The sequence below is a fragment of the Dama dama genome, chromosome 29 (genome assembly GCF_033118175.1).
Source record: "Dama dama isolate Ldn47 chromosome 29, ASM3311817v1, whole genome shotgun sequence".
Lineage (NCBI taxonomy): Eukaryota > Metazoa > Chordata > Mammalia > Artiodactyla > Cervidae > Dama > Dama dama.
Window position 1 is genome coordinate 59,463,677 of NC_083709.1, and position 18,779 is coordinate 59,482,455.

The following is an 18,779-nucleotide window of genomic DNA, read 5'->3' on the forward strand; positions in this document are numbered from 1 at the left end:
ATCATGAGAAACGCTGGGATGGAGGAAGCACAAGCTGGAATCAAGATTGCCGGGAGAAATATCAATAACTTCAGATATGCAGATGACACCACCCTTATGGCAGAAAGTGAAGACAAACTAAAGAGCCTCTTGATGAAAGTGAAAGAGGAGAGTGAAAAAGTTGGCTTAAAGCTCAACATTCAGAAAACTAAGATCATGGCATCTGGTCCCATCATTTCATGGCAAATAGGTGGGGAAACAGTGGCTGACTTTATTTTTCTGGGCTCCACAATCACTGCACATGGTGATTGCAGCCATGAAATTAAAAGACGCTTACTCCTTGGAAGGAAAGTTATGACCAACCTAGACAGCATATTAAAAAGCAGAAACATTACTTTGCCAACAAAGGTCCGTCTAGTCAAGGCTATGGTTTTTCCAAGGCTATGGTCATGTATGGATGTGAGAGTTGGACTATAAAGAAAGCTGAGTGCCGAAGAATTGATGCTTTTGAACTGTGGTGTTGGAGAAGACTCTTGAGAGTCCCTTGGACTGCAAGGAGATCCAGCCAGTCCATCCTAAAGGAGATCAGTCCTGGGTGTTCACTGGAGGGACTGATGCTGAAGCTCCAATACTTTGGCCACCTGATGTGAAGAGCTGACTCATTGGAAAAGACCCTGATGCTGGGAAAGATTGAGGGTAGGAGGAGAAGGGGACGACAGGAGATGAGATGGTTGGATGGCATCACCGACTTGATGGACATGGGTTTGGGTAAACTCCGGGAGTTGGTGATGGACAGGGAGGCCTGGCGTGCTGTGGTTCATGGGGTTGCAAAGAGTCAGACACAACTGAGCGACTGAACTGAACTGAAGAGCTACCATATGGGGATTGTGCAGAGGTTTAAGTGAGCTAATACCTGACACATAATCAGTACTCCATGAATAAATGTACCCTTCTCCTTCTTCCTAGGCCCCTCCCTGTGGTCCCAATAAAGGGTCCTTGAAGTTTAAGAGGGAAGTGATTAATGACACACACACCCACAACAGACCAAGTTTTCTCCCTTGAACCGAAATATGGACACCTGTTAAAAACCATGTGTAATACAGAGGGAGAGATAAATTAGGAGTTTTGCCTTAACATACACAAATTACTGTATATAGGGGCTTCCCAGGTGGTGCTAGTAGTAAAGAACCTGCCTGCCAATGCAAGTGATGCAAGAGACACAGTTCTGATCCCTGGGTCAGGAAGATCCCCTATAGGAGGAAGCGGCAACCCACTCCAGTATTCTTGCCTGGAGAATCCATGGACAGAGGAGCCTGGCAGGCTGCAGTCCATGAGGCTGCAAAGAGTCAGACACGACTGAGGGACTGCACACACACACACACACACTACTATATATAAAATAGAAAACAAGGGCCTACTATATAGCCAAGGGAACTCTATTCAACACCTTGTAATAACCTATAATGAAAAGGGATCTTAAAAAAATATAAATATAAAACTGAATCTAAAGGAGAAGATATATGTGTGTGTATATATATACATACATACTGAATCACTTTGCTGTATACTTGAAACACAACAGAGTAAATTAACTAGACCTCAATTTAAAAATGATATGTGATATATGTATAAAATAATTTACAAGAATGCATTGTACACATGGGAAATATAGCTAATATTTTATAACTATAAGTGTAATATCATCTTTAAAATTTATGAATCACTATGTGGTACACTTGAAACATATAATAGTGTACATCAACTATTCCTCAATAAAAAATTTCATGATGCACAATATTTGAAATTTGCTAAGAGAATAGATCCTGAAAGTTCCTATCACAAGAAAAAAAATTCTGAAACCATGATAACAGATGTTAACTTGACTTACTGTGGTGACCATTTTGCAATATATACAAATACTGAATTATTATGTTGTACACCTGGAACTAATGTAATGTGTATGCCACTTACATTTTAAGTTATTAAGGGAGAAAAGTTATAACTTCAAAAGAAATGATGTGTAGACATATAAGGAGATTAAATTATGGTGATAAAGAGAAATAGTAATATTTTAACATAGCTCATGGAAGAAACTGTATCTTATCTCCCCAGGTTCAAACACCACTGTTATAAAACCTGTCCTGAGAAGACCTACAGGGAAGAATTTGAATGCAAAGCGTGTGATACCAACTGTGGCAACTGTGACCACAATGAGTGTTACTGGTGTGAAGAGGGCTTCTTCCTCTTGGGTAAGCCTGAAAATAGTTGCTCAGTCATGTCCAACTATTTGTGACCCTATGGATGGTAGCCCACCAGGCTCCTCTGTCCATGGAATCCTCCAGGCAAAAATACTGGAGTGGGTTGCCATTCCCTTCTCCAGGGGATCTTCCCAATCCAGGGATTGAACCCGGGTCTCCTGCATTGCAGGCAGATTCTTTACCCTCTGAGCCACCAGGGAAGCCCCAAGCTTGAAAACAGGCCTGGTACAAAGTGAGAACAAGGCCCCAGGGCTCTATTCAGAAACAAGAAAGCTCGTCTGATGGGTTTTAGAGTCTTCCTGTGCCTCTTGTCCAAGCAGGAATTTTACTTTGGTTTGAAAATAAACATTAGTCAGGACTACTTCCTTCTGCTTCTATTCCTGAAGTATAATTCCTACTTCACTAATTGCTCTCAAGCATCTCCAAAGCTGACGGAAAGCAGAGTGAGTGGAAGGGAGGGACAGACACTGAAGAGAAATAAATGCTTTGGAACTGAAGTCACCTGGAACATTCAGAACATGACTCTTTCCTTGAGACTTTATTCACGTTCTATATTCCCTGCACTGTAAAAGCTAAATAAGATCTTTTAGTCTTAGATTTAAGTCAATTCATTGACTTTGATGGAAATGAATGGTTGGGAAGGAAATACACTGTGAGTCTTCCAACTGGGAGAGACAGAAGGGCAGACACAATGACCTTCAGGGGCTCTGTATGTGTGGAGATCATTTTATCTGCAATTTTTCAAGGTCTTGAGAACATAAAAGTCTTTGTGCTCCCAACCCTTGATAGCCAACTTAAATTTTCAATTCAAAGAGGACTTAAAGTGTTGGGTTTATTAAGACACGATTCTTGGGTTGAAATATGCGAATGTCATCACGGTTTCTTTAAAGATTAAAAAATGTTCCTCAGCCTCCCTTTGGCCTGTTTAGAACTTGGCGCTGTGCAGAGCACCTGACCCAGCCAGCCAGGCTTCCACTTCAGGCTTCCTGTCTTATGTTCTCACGTAGGGGGCAGCTGCGTGAGGAACTGTGGCCCTGGCTTCTACGGTGACCCAGAGATGGGAGTCTGTGAGCCCTGCCACCAAGCCTGCGAAACCTGCACCGGCCTTGGCCACGACCAATGCAGCAGTTGCCAAGAAGGCCTGCAGCTGCTGCGGGGGACATGTGTGCGTCACGCCCAGACCCAGGAGGAAGGCAGCTTCTGGAATGGTATGTGTCCCCCAAGAGGGACCTCAGGTGTCCAGCTGTCTCCTCCCCCTCCCCCCAACTCCCAAAGCCTTGCTTTCAGGACACCCAAGAGATGCAGGCTAGGCAGTGAAACAAAAGCATGGCATCCCGGAGCCTCTGTGATGCTCCCCACAAGAAAGGGCAGGAGGGTGTGGCTGGCATTTGGTCAGGAGCTGCTGCTGTTTAGTCCCTCAGTTGTGTCTGACTCCTTGTGACCCCGTGGACTGTAGCCCACCAGGCTCCTCTGTGGGATTTCCCAGGCAAGAATACTGGAGTGGGTTGCCATTTCCTCCCCCAGGGGATCTTCCCCACCCAGGGATCAAACCCACATCTCTTGAATTGCAGGCAGATTCTTTACCACTGAGTCACCTGGGAAGCCCTTGGTCAGGAGGGAAGCAACCACCAAAGGGCAACTGACAGGTGATCTGGCCACTTGGGTTTCCAGCTGGGTGGAGTGGGCTGCGGAACACACAAAGAGAGAGAGAAATGACTACCACTCTCTCAAAGATTTCAGAATAGCTTCGATGACATTCACATATCTCTTTATTAAAAAGAGAAAAGAAAACCACTAGTGGGACAGCTTGTCCAGTTAGACAAGGAAGTGCTTAGTCAGTAAGTAGTGTCTGACTCTTTGAGACTCCATGGGCTGTATCCCACCAGGCTCCTTTGTCCACGGAATTTTCCAGGCAAGAATACTGGAGTGGTTTGCTATTTCCTACTTCAGGGAATCTTCCTGACCCAGGGATCAAACCCAGGTCTCTTGTGTCTATTGCACTGCCAGGGGGATTCCTTATCACTGTGCCAGCTGAGAAGACCCTAAACAAAAAAGAATCACTGTAAAGCATGGGAACTTCAGCTGAAATGGCTGGTCTTTCTGGCTGGATTATTAGAACTTGCCATCATTCAAGCTTACCTTTTAAAATTTACCCTCTCTAGTTGCAGATGTGGGAAGCAGGTGGGCTTGAGAGGGGGCAGGAGGGAGAAAAAGTGTGGGAGCTTGGAGTCTTAACAGGAAAGACCTACATGTATTCATTCCCACCTGAGTCTTCAGAAGTGGCCGCCAGACCCTGAAGCCTTGGTCACGGGCTTCCTGGTAAGGTAATTACAACCTTGCAGTGGCCTCTCCATGTCTGAGGTGGTTAAAAAACAAAATCCTCCTCCTGCTGGAAAACTCTGACTCACATTCCATGCAGAGACGTCGATGAAAACAAGAGATGCTCTCTGTCTTGATTTCAAGGCAAGGATTTGTTTAAAAAGGTCATTTCAGTGCAGAAGCAGCAGCAGCTGAAAGCAGGTCTGCCTGGGATGAGTCTTGTAAGAGCTGGAGGGAGGGATGATCTGGGGCAGGAGAAAAGCCTCTTGCTAAGTCTCAGAGGAAGGATGTCCACAGCTGCTGTCTACAATGACAGTGTCGCCTACGTGACTTAACGCAAGAGCATCTCAGACATCATCACAAACCCAGCGGCCAGAGGCCACCAAGAATGCGGGCTGATTTCAGAGACAGAGCTGGGAAGAAAATCATTCATTCCAGATTGGGATATCTTCCGTGAATTATAGCTGAACCAAAATGCTGAAAACGAGTTTGTCTGGCATGCAGGCATTTAAGAGGCGGTGCAAGCCAAGAGGAAAATAGTCTGCGCTGTGTTTCTAACTCAGAACATCTGTATTTTATCTGGCGTCCAGATGATGAAAAGGTTCAGGGAGCCAAGAGCCAGAGCAGACTCGATTCCCCAAATGATTACACATCCCTTTCAACTGGACTACGCACTCTGCAAGCAGAAATCAAGGCTTCAATGCTCCCCGCTTTGCGAGGCACCACATCTACCCCTCTACCTTTTCTACTATCAAAATGCAATATTTGTGAAGAGAGAAAGGAATTAGTCCATTTGGGGAGATAGCACTAATGCGGGATTCACAAAGCAGATGAGACTGTTTCTCATGGCCGGACAAGAGCAATAAAAATCAGTGACATAGCAGAGCTTTTCCACACCTATAACCCAGGGAATAAGACATTCATGCAGACTACAAACAATGAGAAAAAACCGTGTCTTCACTGAGTGAGGTGAGGCCACAGCTCAGCTTCTGCAGCATGGTTTGGGTACCACTGAAATGGACGGTAAATGGCAACATACTCCACAAGGCCCTGAGTGTATTTAAACCAATGCCTACATTTTTCTCTTGATTTCTTTTCCTTAAGAAACAAGGCTGAGGTTGTAGCAGGAGAGTAGAGGATTCCAGAGAATAAGCACTATTATCCCCACATTTAAGATGATAGAAAGAAGACTGCAGTCATCCTTGGTCAACTCAGAGGGAGCCCAGACCAGCCAGAGAGCTCATGAGAGAACGGAGCCAGCCAGGTGGTACCAGCGAGGGGTTGTGTTGTTTTTGTGGTTTCAAACACAGACTCAGATATAGGCAGGACAAAGCAAGTGGGACAAACTTAGTCCCATTTCTTCAACCACACTACTGCCAGTGGAAACAATAAGATCACGCTTACATCCAAAAGTTAAAGCCATCCCATTGTCTCTGTCAGCATGTGTTGGAGAAATGCCTTGAAATAAAAATCCAACTAGAGCCCACTGGACTTCTCTGTTAATAAGGTGGCTACTCATAATGAGAGGGCTGATGACGACAGGTCATCACCCTCTGTCAAAACCCTTTGAGGGCTCCCCTGGTGGTCCAGTGCTTGAGAATGCACCTTGCAATGCAGGGGACACCGGTTCAAGCCCTGGCCCAGGAAGATCCCACAATCCCACATGCTGCACAGTAACTAAACCCGTGAGCCACAGCTGGGCCCACACGCTATGACTCCTGAAGCCCTCGTGCCTAGAGCCCGAGCTCCACCACGAGAGAAGCCGCCGCAGTGAGAAGTCTGGTCACCACAATGAAGAGCAGCCCCTGCTCAGCCCAACTAGAGAATGCCCAAGTGCAGCAACGAAGAGCCATCATAGCCCCCAAAAAGTTAAATAAATAAATCTTTAAAAAAAAAAATTACCCACTGAGCAGGAATGCCTCCTACCCTGGTCCAAGATGGAGATTTACCTACACATCAGACCACAGCTGGAAAATCCTCAGCCAAGACTAAGTCATCTCCAAAGGTTCTTCCTGCCACCAACAAGTCCCTGCACAAAAGCACAGATCATCCCCAGACTGCCTGTCTCAGTCACTAACATATTTGTGAGGACTATTTAGTCCAATGTCCCTGTGTGGTAATGACCAATGTCAAACGGACTGCTGCCAGTGACATCAGCAGACCCACTGTCAGTGGGAATGCTCAGGTGTGGCAGGCCACGGGCTTTGAAAGAAAACAATAGCTTCAGCTGGTTTCCTAAAACCATTGTTGGGAATGGAAACAGTTTATTACTGTTAAATCATTTGGGTTTTCTTAAGTGGTTTCCCCCCTGGTGGTGCTGGAAAGTCCTCAGAATAATTCCTGCACATTTCCCCTACCCACCTATTTCCATCATTGATTAAAACCATGTTTGTAGCAGGTTCTAATTACATATTCTGATGGTAGTCTAATCTACAAAGCACAGACATGGTAAATTAAATTTTTATCTTTGACCACATCCTAACAATTTATCACTAGTCTGTCTTTTGATTTTAATTCCTATGCTCAGAGAAAGGCCGAAATCCCAGAGTCAGTTACAAACCCTGGAAGCCACACATGTGTGAAAAAAAAGTTCTCAACAGAGGGGAGATATGTTACTTCATAGTAAGTGAACTTCAGACAATTTTTTAAAAAAAAAAACCATAAAAATCTGATTTTTTTTTTTAGAAGAACTTTGTGTATAGTTGCCTCACTTACAACTGAGGACACAATTTTTTCTTAACTAATCAATCATAACTCAGAGTGCAGAAAATCATGGCTGGGCAGCTAAGTGAACTTTTGGCCTAATGATATGGAGGAGCCATGTGTATCTGCTTACACTGATTATTAAACATCTAGGAATTTTATGAGTGGATTATTAAACAATTGGTAGCTTGAAATCAGCTATGGTGGGAATATTTACCACTGAAATTGGTAAACAAGACAAATCCAGTCTTTGTTGCTGTTTTGTTTTCCAAAGAACCATTTTACCAGTACATCACTGCCTTGACCTCTACCGAACTATTCTGAAACTAAATGAATTACTAAAACATCTCTCTAATGAAGATAGAGTTTAGAATTCAGCACACCTGAATTCAATTCCTGGCTCTATTCTTTACCAGCTCTGTGACTGTGAGCAAGATATTCATAGCCTCTCTGAGCCTCAGTTTTCTCACCTATAAAATGAGAATATGAAATGTCTCATACAAGATCATTTTGAGAATTAAATGGAAGAATACATATAAAACTCCCAGCACATAGTATGGCGCAAAAATCGTCAATCTATTCTCTAACCCTTTAACCTAATCCAGTTTCAACCCACGAAACACTAGTTTACTTTCAAAACTGCCTTCTTGAGCATATGAAATAAAGCAATTTGGAGGCCTAAGGAGTAATGCAGGTTTGCTTAAAAAAAAAAAAAAAAAGTCCCAGAAAGAAGGGCAAATGTCAGCCAGCTGGGATGCCTAATAGCCAAGTTGAGTCCTGACTTAACCAAGAATGTGTACAAAGATGTTGACAGCACTTTTAGTTATAATCTAAAAAAAGAAGAGAGCAATCTAAAAATGTAATGAAGAAAAACATTAAGTGAATTAAGATTCATGCAGAAACACCAATCAAAAAAATATTTTTACAAAGGATTTTCATGGCAAAAGAAAATTCCTATAAGATTCATTACATTAATGAAAAATGTAAGATCAGTACTATATATGCAGAAGATGTCAATGATTACATATATATACACATATGTAATTACACTCATGCATTCAATACAAAGATGGGAAATCTAAACGCCAAAGTATACACAGCAGACATTTCTGAATGGTAAGATTAAGGGGCAAACTTTATCTTCTTCATCCTTTTTGCATTAAAAAAAATAAAACATTTTTTTTCTTTTTTAATAAAAAAAAGTACCTGTGTCCACTGCAAGCCCATCTTTGGTGAAGAGCCTGCTGCAGGAGCAACGAAGGTGGAAGTTTCAAATCAAAAGAGGTAACAGGGAAACAGGGAGGACAAGATGATCAAGCGTACCAGGAGAGTCTCTGTGATGTAAAAACCAACCCAAGAAATCAGGCAGTGAGGAACAAGCGGGGATGCAGAAGTCATGAGAAAAATGGAGAGAGGATGGGACCTCCGATTAAAATATAAGTGGGTATCCAAAGGGAAAGACTGGGAGGAATTTCAGCAGTGGAGACTTCAAGAACATATAAGGACATTCCGGAGGCACAAAGTGGTTATTCCTGAGAAAAGTTATCAAGAAAAGCCTCTGTCCTTGCAGATCTTTAAGAAAAGCAACTTTTGCCTTCCTAGTCACTGCAGCCTTGTTTGAAATAACAAAGGTTGGAAAAAACTAAACAGCTACCAACAAGAGTAGGGAAAAAAATATGACAGAGCCACACAGTGGGATACTATGGAGCCATCAAAAAGAATGAGAGTCTTTACATACTGATAAACAATGGTCTCCGAAATACAGAACTACAAAAAAAAAAAAAGGCAACATGATAAACACTGTCAATAGTTTGTATAAAAAGGGTGGAGGGGGATGTTAAGAGAGACTTCACAGTACACACCTTGTCTACATTTTGAACCTGGGAGTATTGCTTCTTTAACCTAAAAAATTTAAGAAGAATCCATACTTTATTAGTCATATTTGAAGGATGTACATTATATTTTCTTGGTCAAGGTGATTTTTTTTTTTTTGCAGGGGAGGGGGTGAGGTCCTGTTCAGTCTAGAATTTATGAAAGAGAAAAAAGAGAAACCGATCAAGGTCAAAAATTTTACGTGTTGAGATCTAATCTTTTCTGATAAAAGAACTCTCATTGGGGATCTTTATCCATTGCCCAAGCCTGACTGCTAACGGTGTGTGCAGAGCACCCTCTAGTTGAGATGTGAGGACATTACAGAATTTTATACCAAGTGTATTGGAGTGATATATCAAGCTACCAGAATGTGAGATATGTATGTGTAATTATAAACGTATGTATGCTATGTATAAATATATACATTATATTTTTTAAATTTGAGAAAATTAATTAAAACGTCTAGCTTTTAAAAATATAACATTTTAGCACAAAAATGATAAAATCAAAACAAAATCAACCCATGGCCTGGATGTATAAAGATCTTCAAGGTGCTCAATATCAGATGAATATTTAGTTATTATTCCTTGAATAACTGCTCTCTTCAAGTAAGCATCTTTTTCTCCCAGATTAATTGAGATGTAAATGACATACAACATTATATAGGTTTATCATGCATAAAATGATGACTTAATACATGTGTATACTGCAAAATGATTGCAATAAGGTTAGTTAACACACCCATCATCATCACTTTTGTGAAAATCCAGGGACTAGCATTGCTCTGCCCTGGCTAGCTGAACTCTTAACAGAACTCCCCAGCAGAGTACATTAGTTCATCAGCCTACTAGAAAACCAGTACAAAATTTTCTCTCACAGTTGGAAAGAAATTGCCACTCAGCATGGACAATCGTTTATGTCCACAGACCTCTATCTCTGGCTATCTATTGCCTACTTACCTATCAAGCCTTCTCTGCAGCAAGGCTCAGCAGTGTATTGACTATGAGTGCCATCAGAGGAACCAAGATACTGGCTCCTGGTACCACCCCAAGTATGGAACAGAGGAAAGAGAACGGGAAATAAAACAGCAGCCTGAGAAATGGGGTGGAATGATAACAAAGAAATGAAGCAGTAGGAACCACCATTTACTGAGACACTGTGTGCATACTTTACACATTGTCTTACTCAGCTTTCACTAGAGTCCTGTAAGGGAAGAATCACTTACTCTCATTTTAGAGATGTGGACAGTATTGTAAGACTCAAAGAGTTTAATTACTGTATCCATGGTTACCCTACCCAGAAAAAGCACACCTGGGATCTGAAGGCAGGTGTGACTAGACTCTGCCAGACTCTTGGGAAGAGAAGGAAGGAAGTGGCAGGCGAGAGAGGCAGGAAGGGAGGAAGGAAGAGAGGGAGGAAAGAAGGAAAAGGGGGAGGAAGGAAGAGGGGGAGGAAGGAAGAGGCGGGGATGGTAAGATGCCGACAATGACCTCTGAACTTCAGGGTCGTTTGTGTGACATGTTCTGAGGTAGAACTTCTTTTTCTGTATGAGTCATGCTGATTCCTGAGCAATTACTGGAAGTTAGTCAAGATCTCTGTGTGTCCTGAGTGAGTGAAGTCACTGAGGCTGTTTTCTTTGTTACACAACTATCCCGTTGAGTTGCTGCTGCCTTCCTGACAAAACCTGCCCAGCGAATGGTTGTGGGCGAAGAAAGGAGAAGCAGCTCACATGTTTCTCAGATTAATGGCTTATTAACCTGGGATGACCTTCCTGTCACTGACCTGCCAGCAAGCTCTCCGATGGCTACTGATGTTTAATAATGATTTTGGACAAATTTAAAAGATCAATTTAGGCTGCATCCCACAGTGGCTACTATGAAGAACAGAGACCCAAACACTGACCAGTTTATGAAATCTGGTCCTAAAGAAAAAAAAAAAAGAGTGGGCACAATGAATTCTCAGCTATCATCTTGGAGTAAAGAAAAGTGATCATCAAAGAATCTTGGAGAAATAAGTGATTACCTTTGACACAAAAACTCCAGCACACATACACACAACCACACATTTACAAAATATAAAATAAGTAACATCTGTTAGTTCAAATATCCCCCTATATTTAAGGCTATCCTGTCACTGGAAATTTGCAAAGAAAGGCTTGACATCCATTATCAATGAAGGAGTAAGGAAAATAAAATAAATGAAGTCCACTTGGCAGGCAATGGGTGGTGCCAACATTTAACTGCTATCAAGTTGAAGGGTCTATTTAGGGTGAAAAGGGAAATGAGATTACTCATGAGATTTTCCCAACAATGTTATGCACCTATTCAAAAGAGGCAGACTTCTTGTTTCCTTCCTTACACAGACCTTTTGAGAAGACACCAGTCATGTCATTCTTCTTGTAAAACCTGCCATGGATCGGCAACCCTGTGCACTTCATGTCCAAAAGGTGAGTGTGGCACGTTACAGGAGGAAGCAGTGGCCACGCCAAGTCAGTCATTGCTCAGCATCTCATGATACGGTCCCATCACATGCTGCTGTCACAGCAGGAGCTCTGGAGAAACACAGGGACCCAAACACTGCCCTATAATAAAAACTAGTTTTCAAGGGACCAGAACAAAAAAGAAAACAAATGGTTCTTATCCAAAGCACGATTAAGTCAGTGATCAATTTGGCCACAGAGTTTGCTAGGGTCTCTGGCTGCCCGACATTTCTAGAGGTTCCATTGTTCTTTTAAAGTGCATTAGCTGAAACAAAAGAACTAAGATAGAGAATCTACATGGGGATGAAACGTCTACCAGGTATTTTTCTTCATTTTTGGTACTGAATTTAGGGGAGGGAAAAAAAAGCACAACAGCAGCTCAACAAATTAACAGCTTCATCATCTATAAAATCAAGTCAGAAATAACTTCCCTGAATTAAGGTGACAGTTTATCAACATGGCACATTAGAAACTAAGAATGTTATACTCCCATTAAAGTGATCATTATGTTAGAATGTGCAATCTGACACAATTCTACTTTTACAATATATAAAAATCAACAACAACAAAAAAAACCTGACAATTTTCTTGGAATTTTGGAGTTCAGGGTGATTTCTGGGTTGTTTTAATGATGATGCATCTAATTTTTTGCAATTAAAACTAAGTAGATGGACTGTCCATTAAAGGTGGAATTGGGTGGAAGGGTTGCTACTGTGTCAGTGTCCCAACACATATGCTTTGAGATGCAGAGCAGACTCCATTCAACTGTGTATACATAATCGCCTCACACCGGGAAGATAAAGGTCTTACTAGACAGATCACTTGGGCAAAGGGAAGCCCCGGGTTACCCACAGCAATATCAATAGGAAAGTCAAAGAAACAAGTTAAAAGTCTTCTGTTGACAATTTCCTTTCTAGAGTTTTAACTCATCTTGGAAGACTTAGGCATCACTAAAAGATGTTTTGGTAATCCTGAAATAAGTGTTCCAGATACTTGGGTCTTTGTTGTTGCTGTTTAGTTGCTAAATTGATCTGACCCCATGGTCTATAGCCCGCCAGGTTCTTATGTTCATGGGATTTTCCAGGCAAGATACTGCAGTGGGTTGTCATTTCCTTCTCTAGGGGATCTTCCCAACCCAGTGATCAAACCTGCATCTCCAGAGCCGTTAAAAAAGCTGTTGGGAGTGTCAATTCTCTGCTTGGGGGTGTGTACTGTTGCAGACACCTGATGATCATCTAACCTGTCTTCTTCCCTGGGACTCCAGGCACCTATCTGCTGGCTCAGACCTGCGTCCCATCCTGTCCCCAAGGCACGTGGCCCTCAGCGAGGAGCGGCAGCTGCGAGAACTGCACAGAAGACTGTGCCTCTTGCTCCGAAGTCAATCTTTGCCAAAAGTGCCAAACGCGGCCAGACCACCCCCTCTTCCTCCACCAAGGCAGGTGCTTCACCAGGTGCCCTGAGTAAGTCCTCCTCTTCCTTTGGCTTGCTACTCCACGTTCCTTCTCCTGCAACACTGGGGGCAATTCCTCCCTATTCACCAAAGACCTCTTCTCTTCCCTAGTTAGAGCACCTATGTCCTCCTCCCTGCCTAACTGGCTGACGTCACTCTCGGCCACAGCAGCCAAAGCTTACTTAAGGCCAGATGCATGCGTCTCCCTTGTGACCACAAGATGTATATATTTTTACTCTTATGAAAATATGTTCTTTATTTTACCTTGTATTTATGATCAAATAGTTGTCAGGGTTTTTTTTTCCCATGACAAAAGTGAGGTTGTGATAAGCTGTGGAACGCACGAACCTCTTCTACATGTTGAAAGAGAGGTATGAATCACAGATAATAAATAGAGAGTAATGCCTGCTTAGTTATTTATTGATTCCTCATGGCTTCCTTGGTCCCCTGGTTTACAATTCCTTTACTCTTCCTATCAATGGTCCTGGCTCCAGGATTTACCTAAGTGGAAAGTGGGAATAGCAAGTGGAAAAGTTCATCAGGAAAATTTCAGTAACAAGAAACAAAAATGTCAAAGGGCCTGACACAAAATATGGGGTTTATTTATGTATATGATACAAAGTTTGGAAGTGTAGCATTTATTATTTCGGTGGCCAATGCTTCATTAGAAACCCACAATCTTTCCATTGTGCTCTCCTATCTTCCATAGCTTGTCCTCCCCAGAGTTCATGTTGCCTGCCCATCCCCAACATCATCATCCCACACTGTAACAACCAGAGACAGAAAAGGGTGCCTTTCTTCTTGTTTATCTCTTTTTAAGAGGAAGCAAAACTTCCTCAGACTTCCCTTCACATCTCATCAGCCAGAATGCATCACTAACACCTTCCTAAACTGATCCCTGGCAAGGAGAATGGAAATATGAGGACTGACGTAGGCTGAGCGAGATTCGCCCCTGAAAACCCACAAAAATCACAACACTGACAGCCAGTGGAGAGAGGGAGGCAAGAAATGGGTTTGAGGAAGCAGTCAACAGCATCTAAAGGCACTAGAAATTTTATTTGCCTGCTGCTTAAAAGAACTTCATGATAAAAACAACTCTTATTTTCTAATGACCTGTTTATATCCATTACTGAGATTGATCCTATAGCATACAAATATAAGTCAAGGAACCGACCCTCAAGAAGCAGCCAATCTACTGTAAAAGCCAAACATGTCCAATTCAATTCTACACCTTTGGGGTGTTAAGAATTGATACTGGAAAAAAAAAAAAAAAAGAATTGATACTGGAAGCTAAGATAAGCTCAAGTGAAGGAAGTCTGAGTTTGCAGCAGGCTTATAATCCAGTAGGGAAGGTTTACATCAATCAATGTCATACTTCTCAGGTCCTTAATACACAAAGAGCTGAGATATTCCAAGGGAAAAGAAACCATTTAAAAACAGATACTTACTGAGATCTTGCAATATCTAGGCACCATGCTAAGAGTTTCAAATGCACCATCCCCTTTATTTTTTTTTCAATAAATACAGTACTACACAATCCACAGTTGGCCAAACCCACAGATGCAGAACCACAATATAAAGGGCTAACTATGGGACTTGAGCATCCATGGAATTTTGCACTCACGTCAGGTCCTGGACCAATCTCCTGCAGATAGGGAGGGACACTATACCATTATTTCCCTCACTTCACAGATGAAGAAAAAGGGTGACATGCCCAAAGTCACACTGCTAATACATGGCACGGTCAGGATTTCAAACCAAAATCTCTCTAGTACTGAAATCTATGTGCTTAACCACTACACAATGTCACCTTCTCATTTTTCTTTATAACAGCTTTGTTGAGCTATAACTCACATGCCACACCATTACCCACACAAAGTATACAGTTCAATGATTTTTAGTATAGTGAGAGACTTGTGCAACTATCACCACAATTGATTTTAAAATATTTCCATCACCCCCAAAAGAAAACTCTGTACCATTTCAGCAGTTATTCCTAATTTCCCACAGCCCTAAGCAACCACTAATTCACCTTGTCTCTAGAGATTCACCTATTGAACATTTTATATAAATAACACAGAATGTGACGTTTTGTAACTGACTTATTTTATTCAGCATAATATTTTCAAGTTGCCTCCCCAGTTGGGTATTTGAAAAGAAACTTAATAGTGAAAGGGTCAGGGTAAGAACACCCAGCAGGGAGAAGAGGTTTTTTTCCTCCAAATCGAGGCTGAGCTACACCTGTGAAATAATGAGACACTACACACACATGGATATATGGCACCCTTTTTCTTTTTTTTTTTTTGAGCAACAGGGAAGCTACTAAACTGACCTGAAAATCCTGCAGACTATGGAATCACAAGTATATGTTTTCCTGTCTTGAGTAGGGTGGTCTGATTACCATGGGATCCCCCCATCTTTATGTTTACCAAAAAAACAGGGGAGATAAAGTCTGAGGAACATATAATACCCAGCTTGGCTTGGCAACTTTGTTTCTCTTTCTGCAAAATTGCCTGTTTGGATGTAATCCATGGCCACACCATGAAAAGATTGCTCTACTAAAGCATGGTTCTTTTTAACAGAAGCAATTAGGCCCTTCCAACACTGGAGTTTTCCTCTTTTTATCAGTTGAGGGTCAGAAGAAGTAGAAGCCAAGTGCAATGGGCATCCTATGACTATCTCAAGTGGTGAGAGTTTATGAGTTTCAAAAGGGGTGGATATGAGATTCAGAAGTACCAATTCAGTTCAGTTGCTCAGTCGTGTCTGACTCTTTTGACCCCATGAACCGCAGCACGCCAGGCCTCCCTGTCCATCACCAACTCCTGGAGTTCACCCAAACCCATGTCCATCGAGTCAGTGATGCCATCCAACCATCTTGTCCTCTGTTGTCCCCTTCTCCTCCTGCCCTCAATCTTTCCCAGCATCAGGGTATTTTCAAATGAGGCAGCTCTTTGCATCAGGTGGCCAAAGTATTGGAGTTTCAGCTTCACCATCAGTCCTTCCAATGAACACCCAGGACTGATCTCTTTTAGGATGGACTGGCTGGATCTCCTTGCAGTCCAAGGGACTCTCAAGAGTCTTCTCCAACACCACAGTTCAAAAGCATCAATTCTTCGGCGCTCAGCTTTCTTTATAGTCCAACTCTCACATCCATACATGACTACTGGAAAAACCATAGCCTTGACTAGACGGACCTTTGTTGGCAAAGTAATGTTTCTGCTTTTTAATATGCTGTCTAGGTTGGTCATAACTTTCCTTCCAAGAGTAAGCGTCTTTTATTTCGATGCTTTTGACCAAGGTATTTGGAAAGTGTCAGTTGCTCAGTTGCATCCAACTCTTTGAAACCCCACAGACTGTAGCCCACCAGTCTCCTCTGTCAGTAGGATTTTCCAGGCAAGAATACTGAAGTGGGTAGCCATTCCCTTCTCCATGGAATCCTCCTGGCTCAGGGATCGAATATGGGTCTCCCGCATTGCAAGCAGATTCTTTACCATCCGAGCCACCAGGGAAGCCCTAAGGTATTGGGAGGGCCTCTACAAATTTTGCCAACTGAGTCTTAAGAATGTCATGAGTGCATTAGACTAAACCAGAGGATTGAGAGTAGTTAAGCAAGTGAAAAGTTGTAAAACTGGCCATACAGTGCAGACCTAAGTACACGGCCAATAAAATAGGTTCCTCAACAATAAGTTCCAGGTAAGGATAATCTTTTCCAAAGGGATTTATTTTAGTCACAGAAAAGGAAGTGGCCTGCCTGCAAGGGAAGGCTTCAATCCAATGTGAAAACATACAGACCATGGCGAAAGCTTATTTACATCCATTAGACAGAGGAAGTTTTATGTAATCCATTTGCCAGACCTCAAGTGGTCTGAGCAGTTTAAAATGTCAGGGAACAGTAGGAAGAGGCTTCCCTGGGTTGTAGTTTGCATAAGCAGGACAAGTAAGGTAAATATTTTTTGTGGCCTTGTTAATATTTCCCCATTAATACTGATTCATGAAGCCTATCATTTCATCATAGACTAAAGGTTTAATGCATGTAACCAGCAGTGGGGAGTGGGAATTTCGGAATCTCCAGTAGGACTGGCTTGTTATACAGTTCAAACGAGAGCTTTCTCTTTTTATCCAGCTAACAACTGTTGAATTTCCAAACTTGTTTTTCTTTTTCTGAGGCCAGCTGTTGGACCTTTCTAGCCAGTTTTTCTAAATCATTTGGAAAAAGATATTATAAAATATCATTTGGCTGTGACCGGTCCCTTTAAGAGCAGCATTCCTTGCAGAAATATCAACAAGATGGTTTCCTTTAGCTTCCAGAGAGTCAAGCGAGAAGCCCCAAAACTGTAATAGCTAAAGTGACAGGCAAAAAGTATTATATTCACTAATTCTTACACATAGGGGGCATTTTAAGTTTTATTTTCATTGCTTCCACAACATTCCAAAACCATGAGTTACTCTGAAAGCAATTCTACTCTCAATATAAATAGCGGCAGTTTTGTCCTTGGCTAAAGTACAACCCTGTATAAGAGCATATGATTCAGCCTGTTCAGTTAAAGTAGCCATAGCTAAAGATGCTGCCTCTACAACATCAAAAGGAGTGGTAATAACATACCCAGTACACTATTTACTATTGTCACCTTGTTAAATGAGACCATCAGTGAACCAGGAGAAGTCAGGGTTGCCCCGTGGAGTTAATGTAGATCAGTAGGAGGAATCAGAAGGTGGTCATCAGTGACAGAAGGGAGAGGAGCAGTCGGGTTACGGTTATTCTAACATAAAAGAATTAGGTGAGGAGCAGTTAACAAAGACTTCATAGGAACTGTCTGGCCGAGACATGTTGAATGTGATGAGAATTCAGGAGAATCTCTACTGCACGAGGAACAAAAATGGCTAAAGGGGGTTCCACAACAATTTTCTCAGTGGCCTCAACTGAAAGGGCAGTGGCTATAATGACTCTAAGGCAAGAGAGGTATCCCCATTCCACAGGGTCCAGTTGCTGGCTACAAGTACCCTATGGGGTCAGAGGTGGTCCCCATGTTCTAGGTGATTACTCCAAGGTCATTCCCCACGTTTTCACATGCGAAAACTGTATATGTCATTAAACCTTTAGAGCCTTTTAAAAATATTTTAACTGTTACATTTTAAACTTTTTAAATGAAAACCGTATTAAATGGGATAAAAAGCATTTTCTACTCTAACAACAAAAAAAAGAACAAAAATTAGGAGATAAAATAGAAAATCAGAAGATGACTCAACTAAAAAGTTGTCTTCAAACACCCTAAATTCACAAGGATAATACCTACCCCTTTCATTTAATTGTTTTTAAACCTGATATTTTTTTCCTGCCTTCCCCAGGAAATCTGATGAATTCATTTTAGTTGACAACAGCCATAGTCCTTCCATTTTCAGCCCTAATTCTTGACTGCCAGGTGCGAGGCAACTCCCTAGCTGGAAAGATTCTCTAGTGGCTCCCTCTTCTCCGCACAGGGGCTTCTATGCAGATGACGAATCTTGTGAGCACTGCAGCTCTTCCTGCAGAACTTGTGAAGGAAATGCCACCAACTGTCAGTCCTGCGAAGGCGGCCTTGTCCTGGACCAGGGGGTGTGCCGGGAAACCTGCCCCGAGAGGCACGTGGCCATGGACGGGGTGTGCAAGCGCTGCCCAGAGATGTGTCAGGACTGCATCCATGAGAAAACATGCAAAGGTACCCGGGAGCCTCACAGGCGA

At 42.2% G+C, this 18,779-nt stretch overlaps 1 protein-coding gene across 4 annotated transcripts in view; it reads left to right on the forward strand.

The window, feature by feature from the left end:
* PCSK5 (proprotein convertase subtilisin/kexin type 5) overlaps nucleotides 1-18,779 on the forward strand; it is a 494,109-nt gene that overhangs the window by 446,940 nt on the left and 28,390 nt on the right. For 2 of the 4 annotated variants that reach the window (XM_061132953.1, XM_061132956.1), the window contains exons 26-32: nucleotides 2,092-2,228; nucleotides 3,245-3,445; nucleotides 3,809-3,883; nucleotides 8,463-8,543; nucleotides 11,494-11,577; nucleotides 12,875-13,070; nucleotides 18,539-18,756. In XM_061132953.1, coding sequence (XP_060988936.1) covers nucleotides 2,092-2,228; nucleotides 3,245-3,445; nucleotides 3,809-3,883; nucleotides 8,463-8,543; nucleotides 11,494-11,577; nucleotides 12,875-13,070; nucleotides 18,539-18,756 — 992 coding nt within the window. The remainder of the gene's footprint in view (nucleotides 1-2,091; nucleotides 2,229-3,244; nucleotides 3,446-3,808; nucleotides 3,884-8,462; nucleotides 8,544-11,493; nucleotides 11,578-12,874; nucleotides 13,071-18,538; nucleotides 18,757-18,779) is intronic. The other 2 variants (XM_061132954.1, XM_061132955.1) reach the window with 2 other exon arrangements.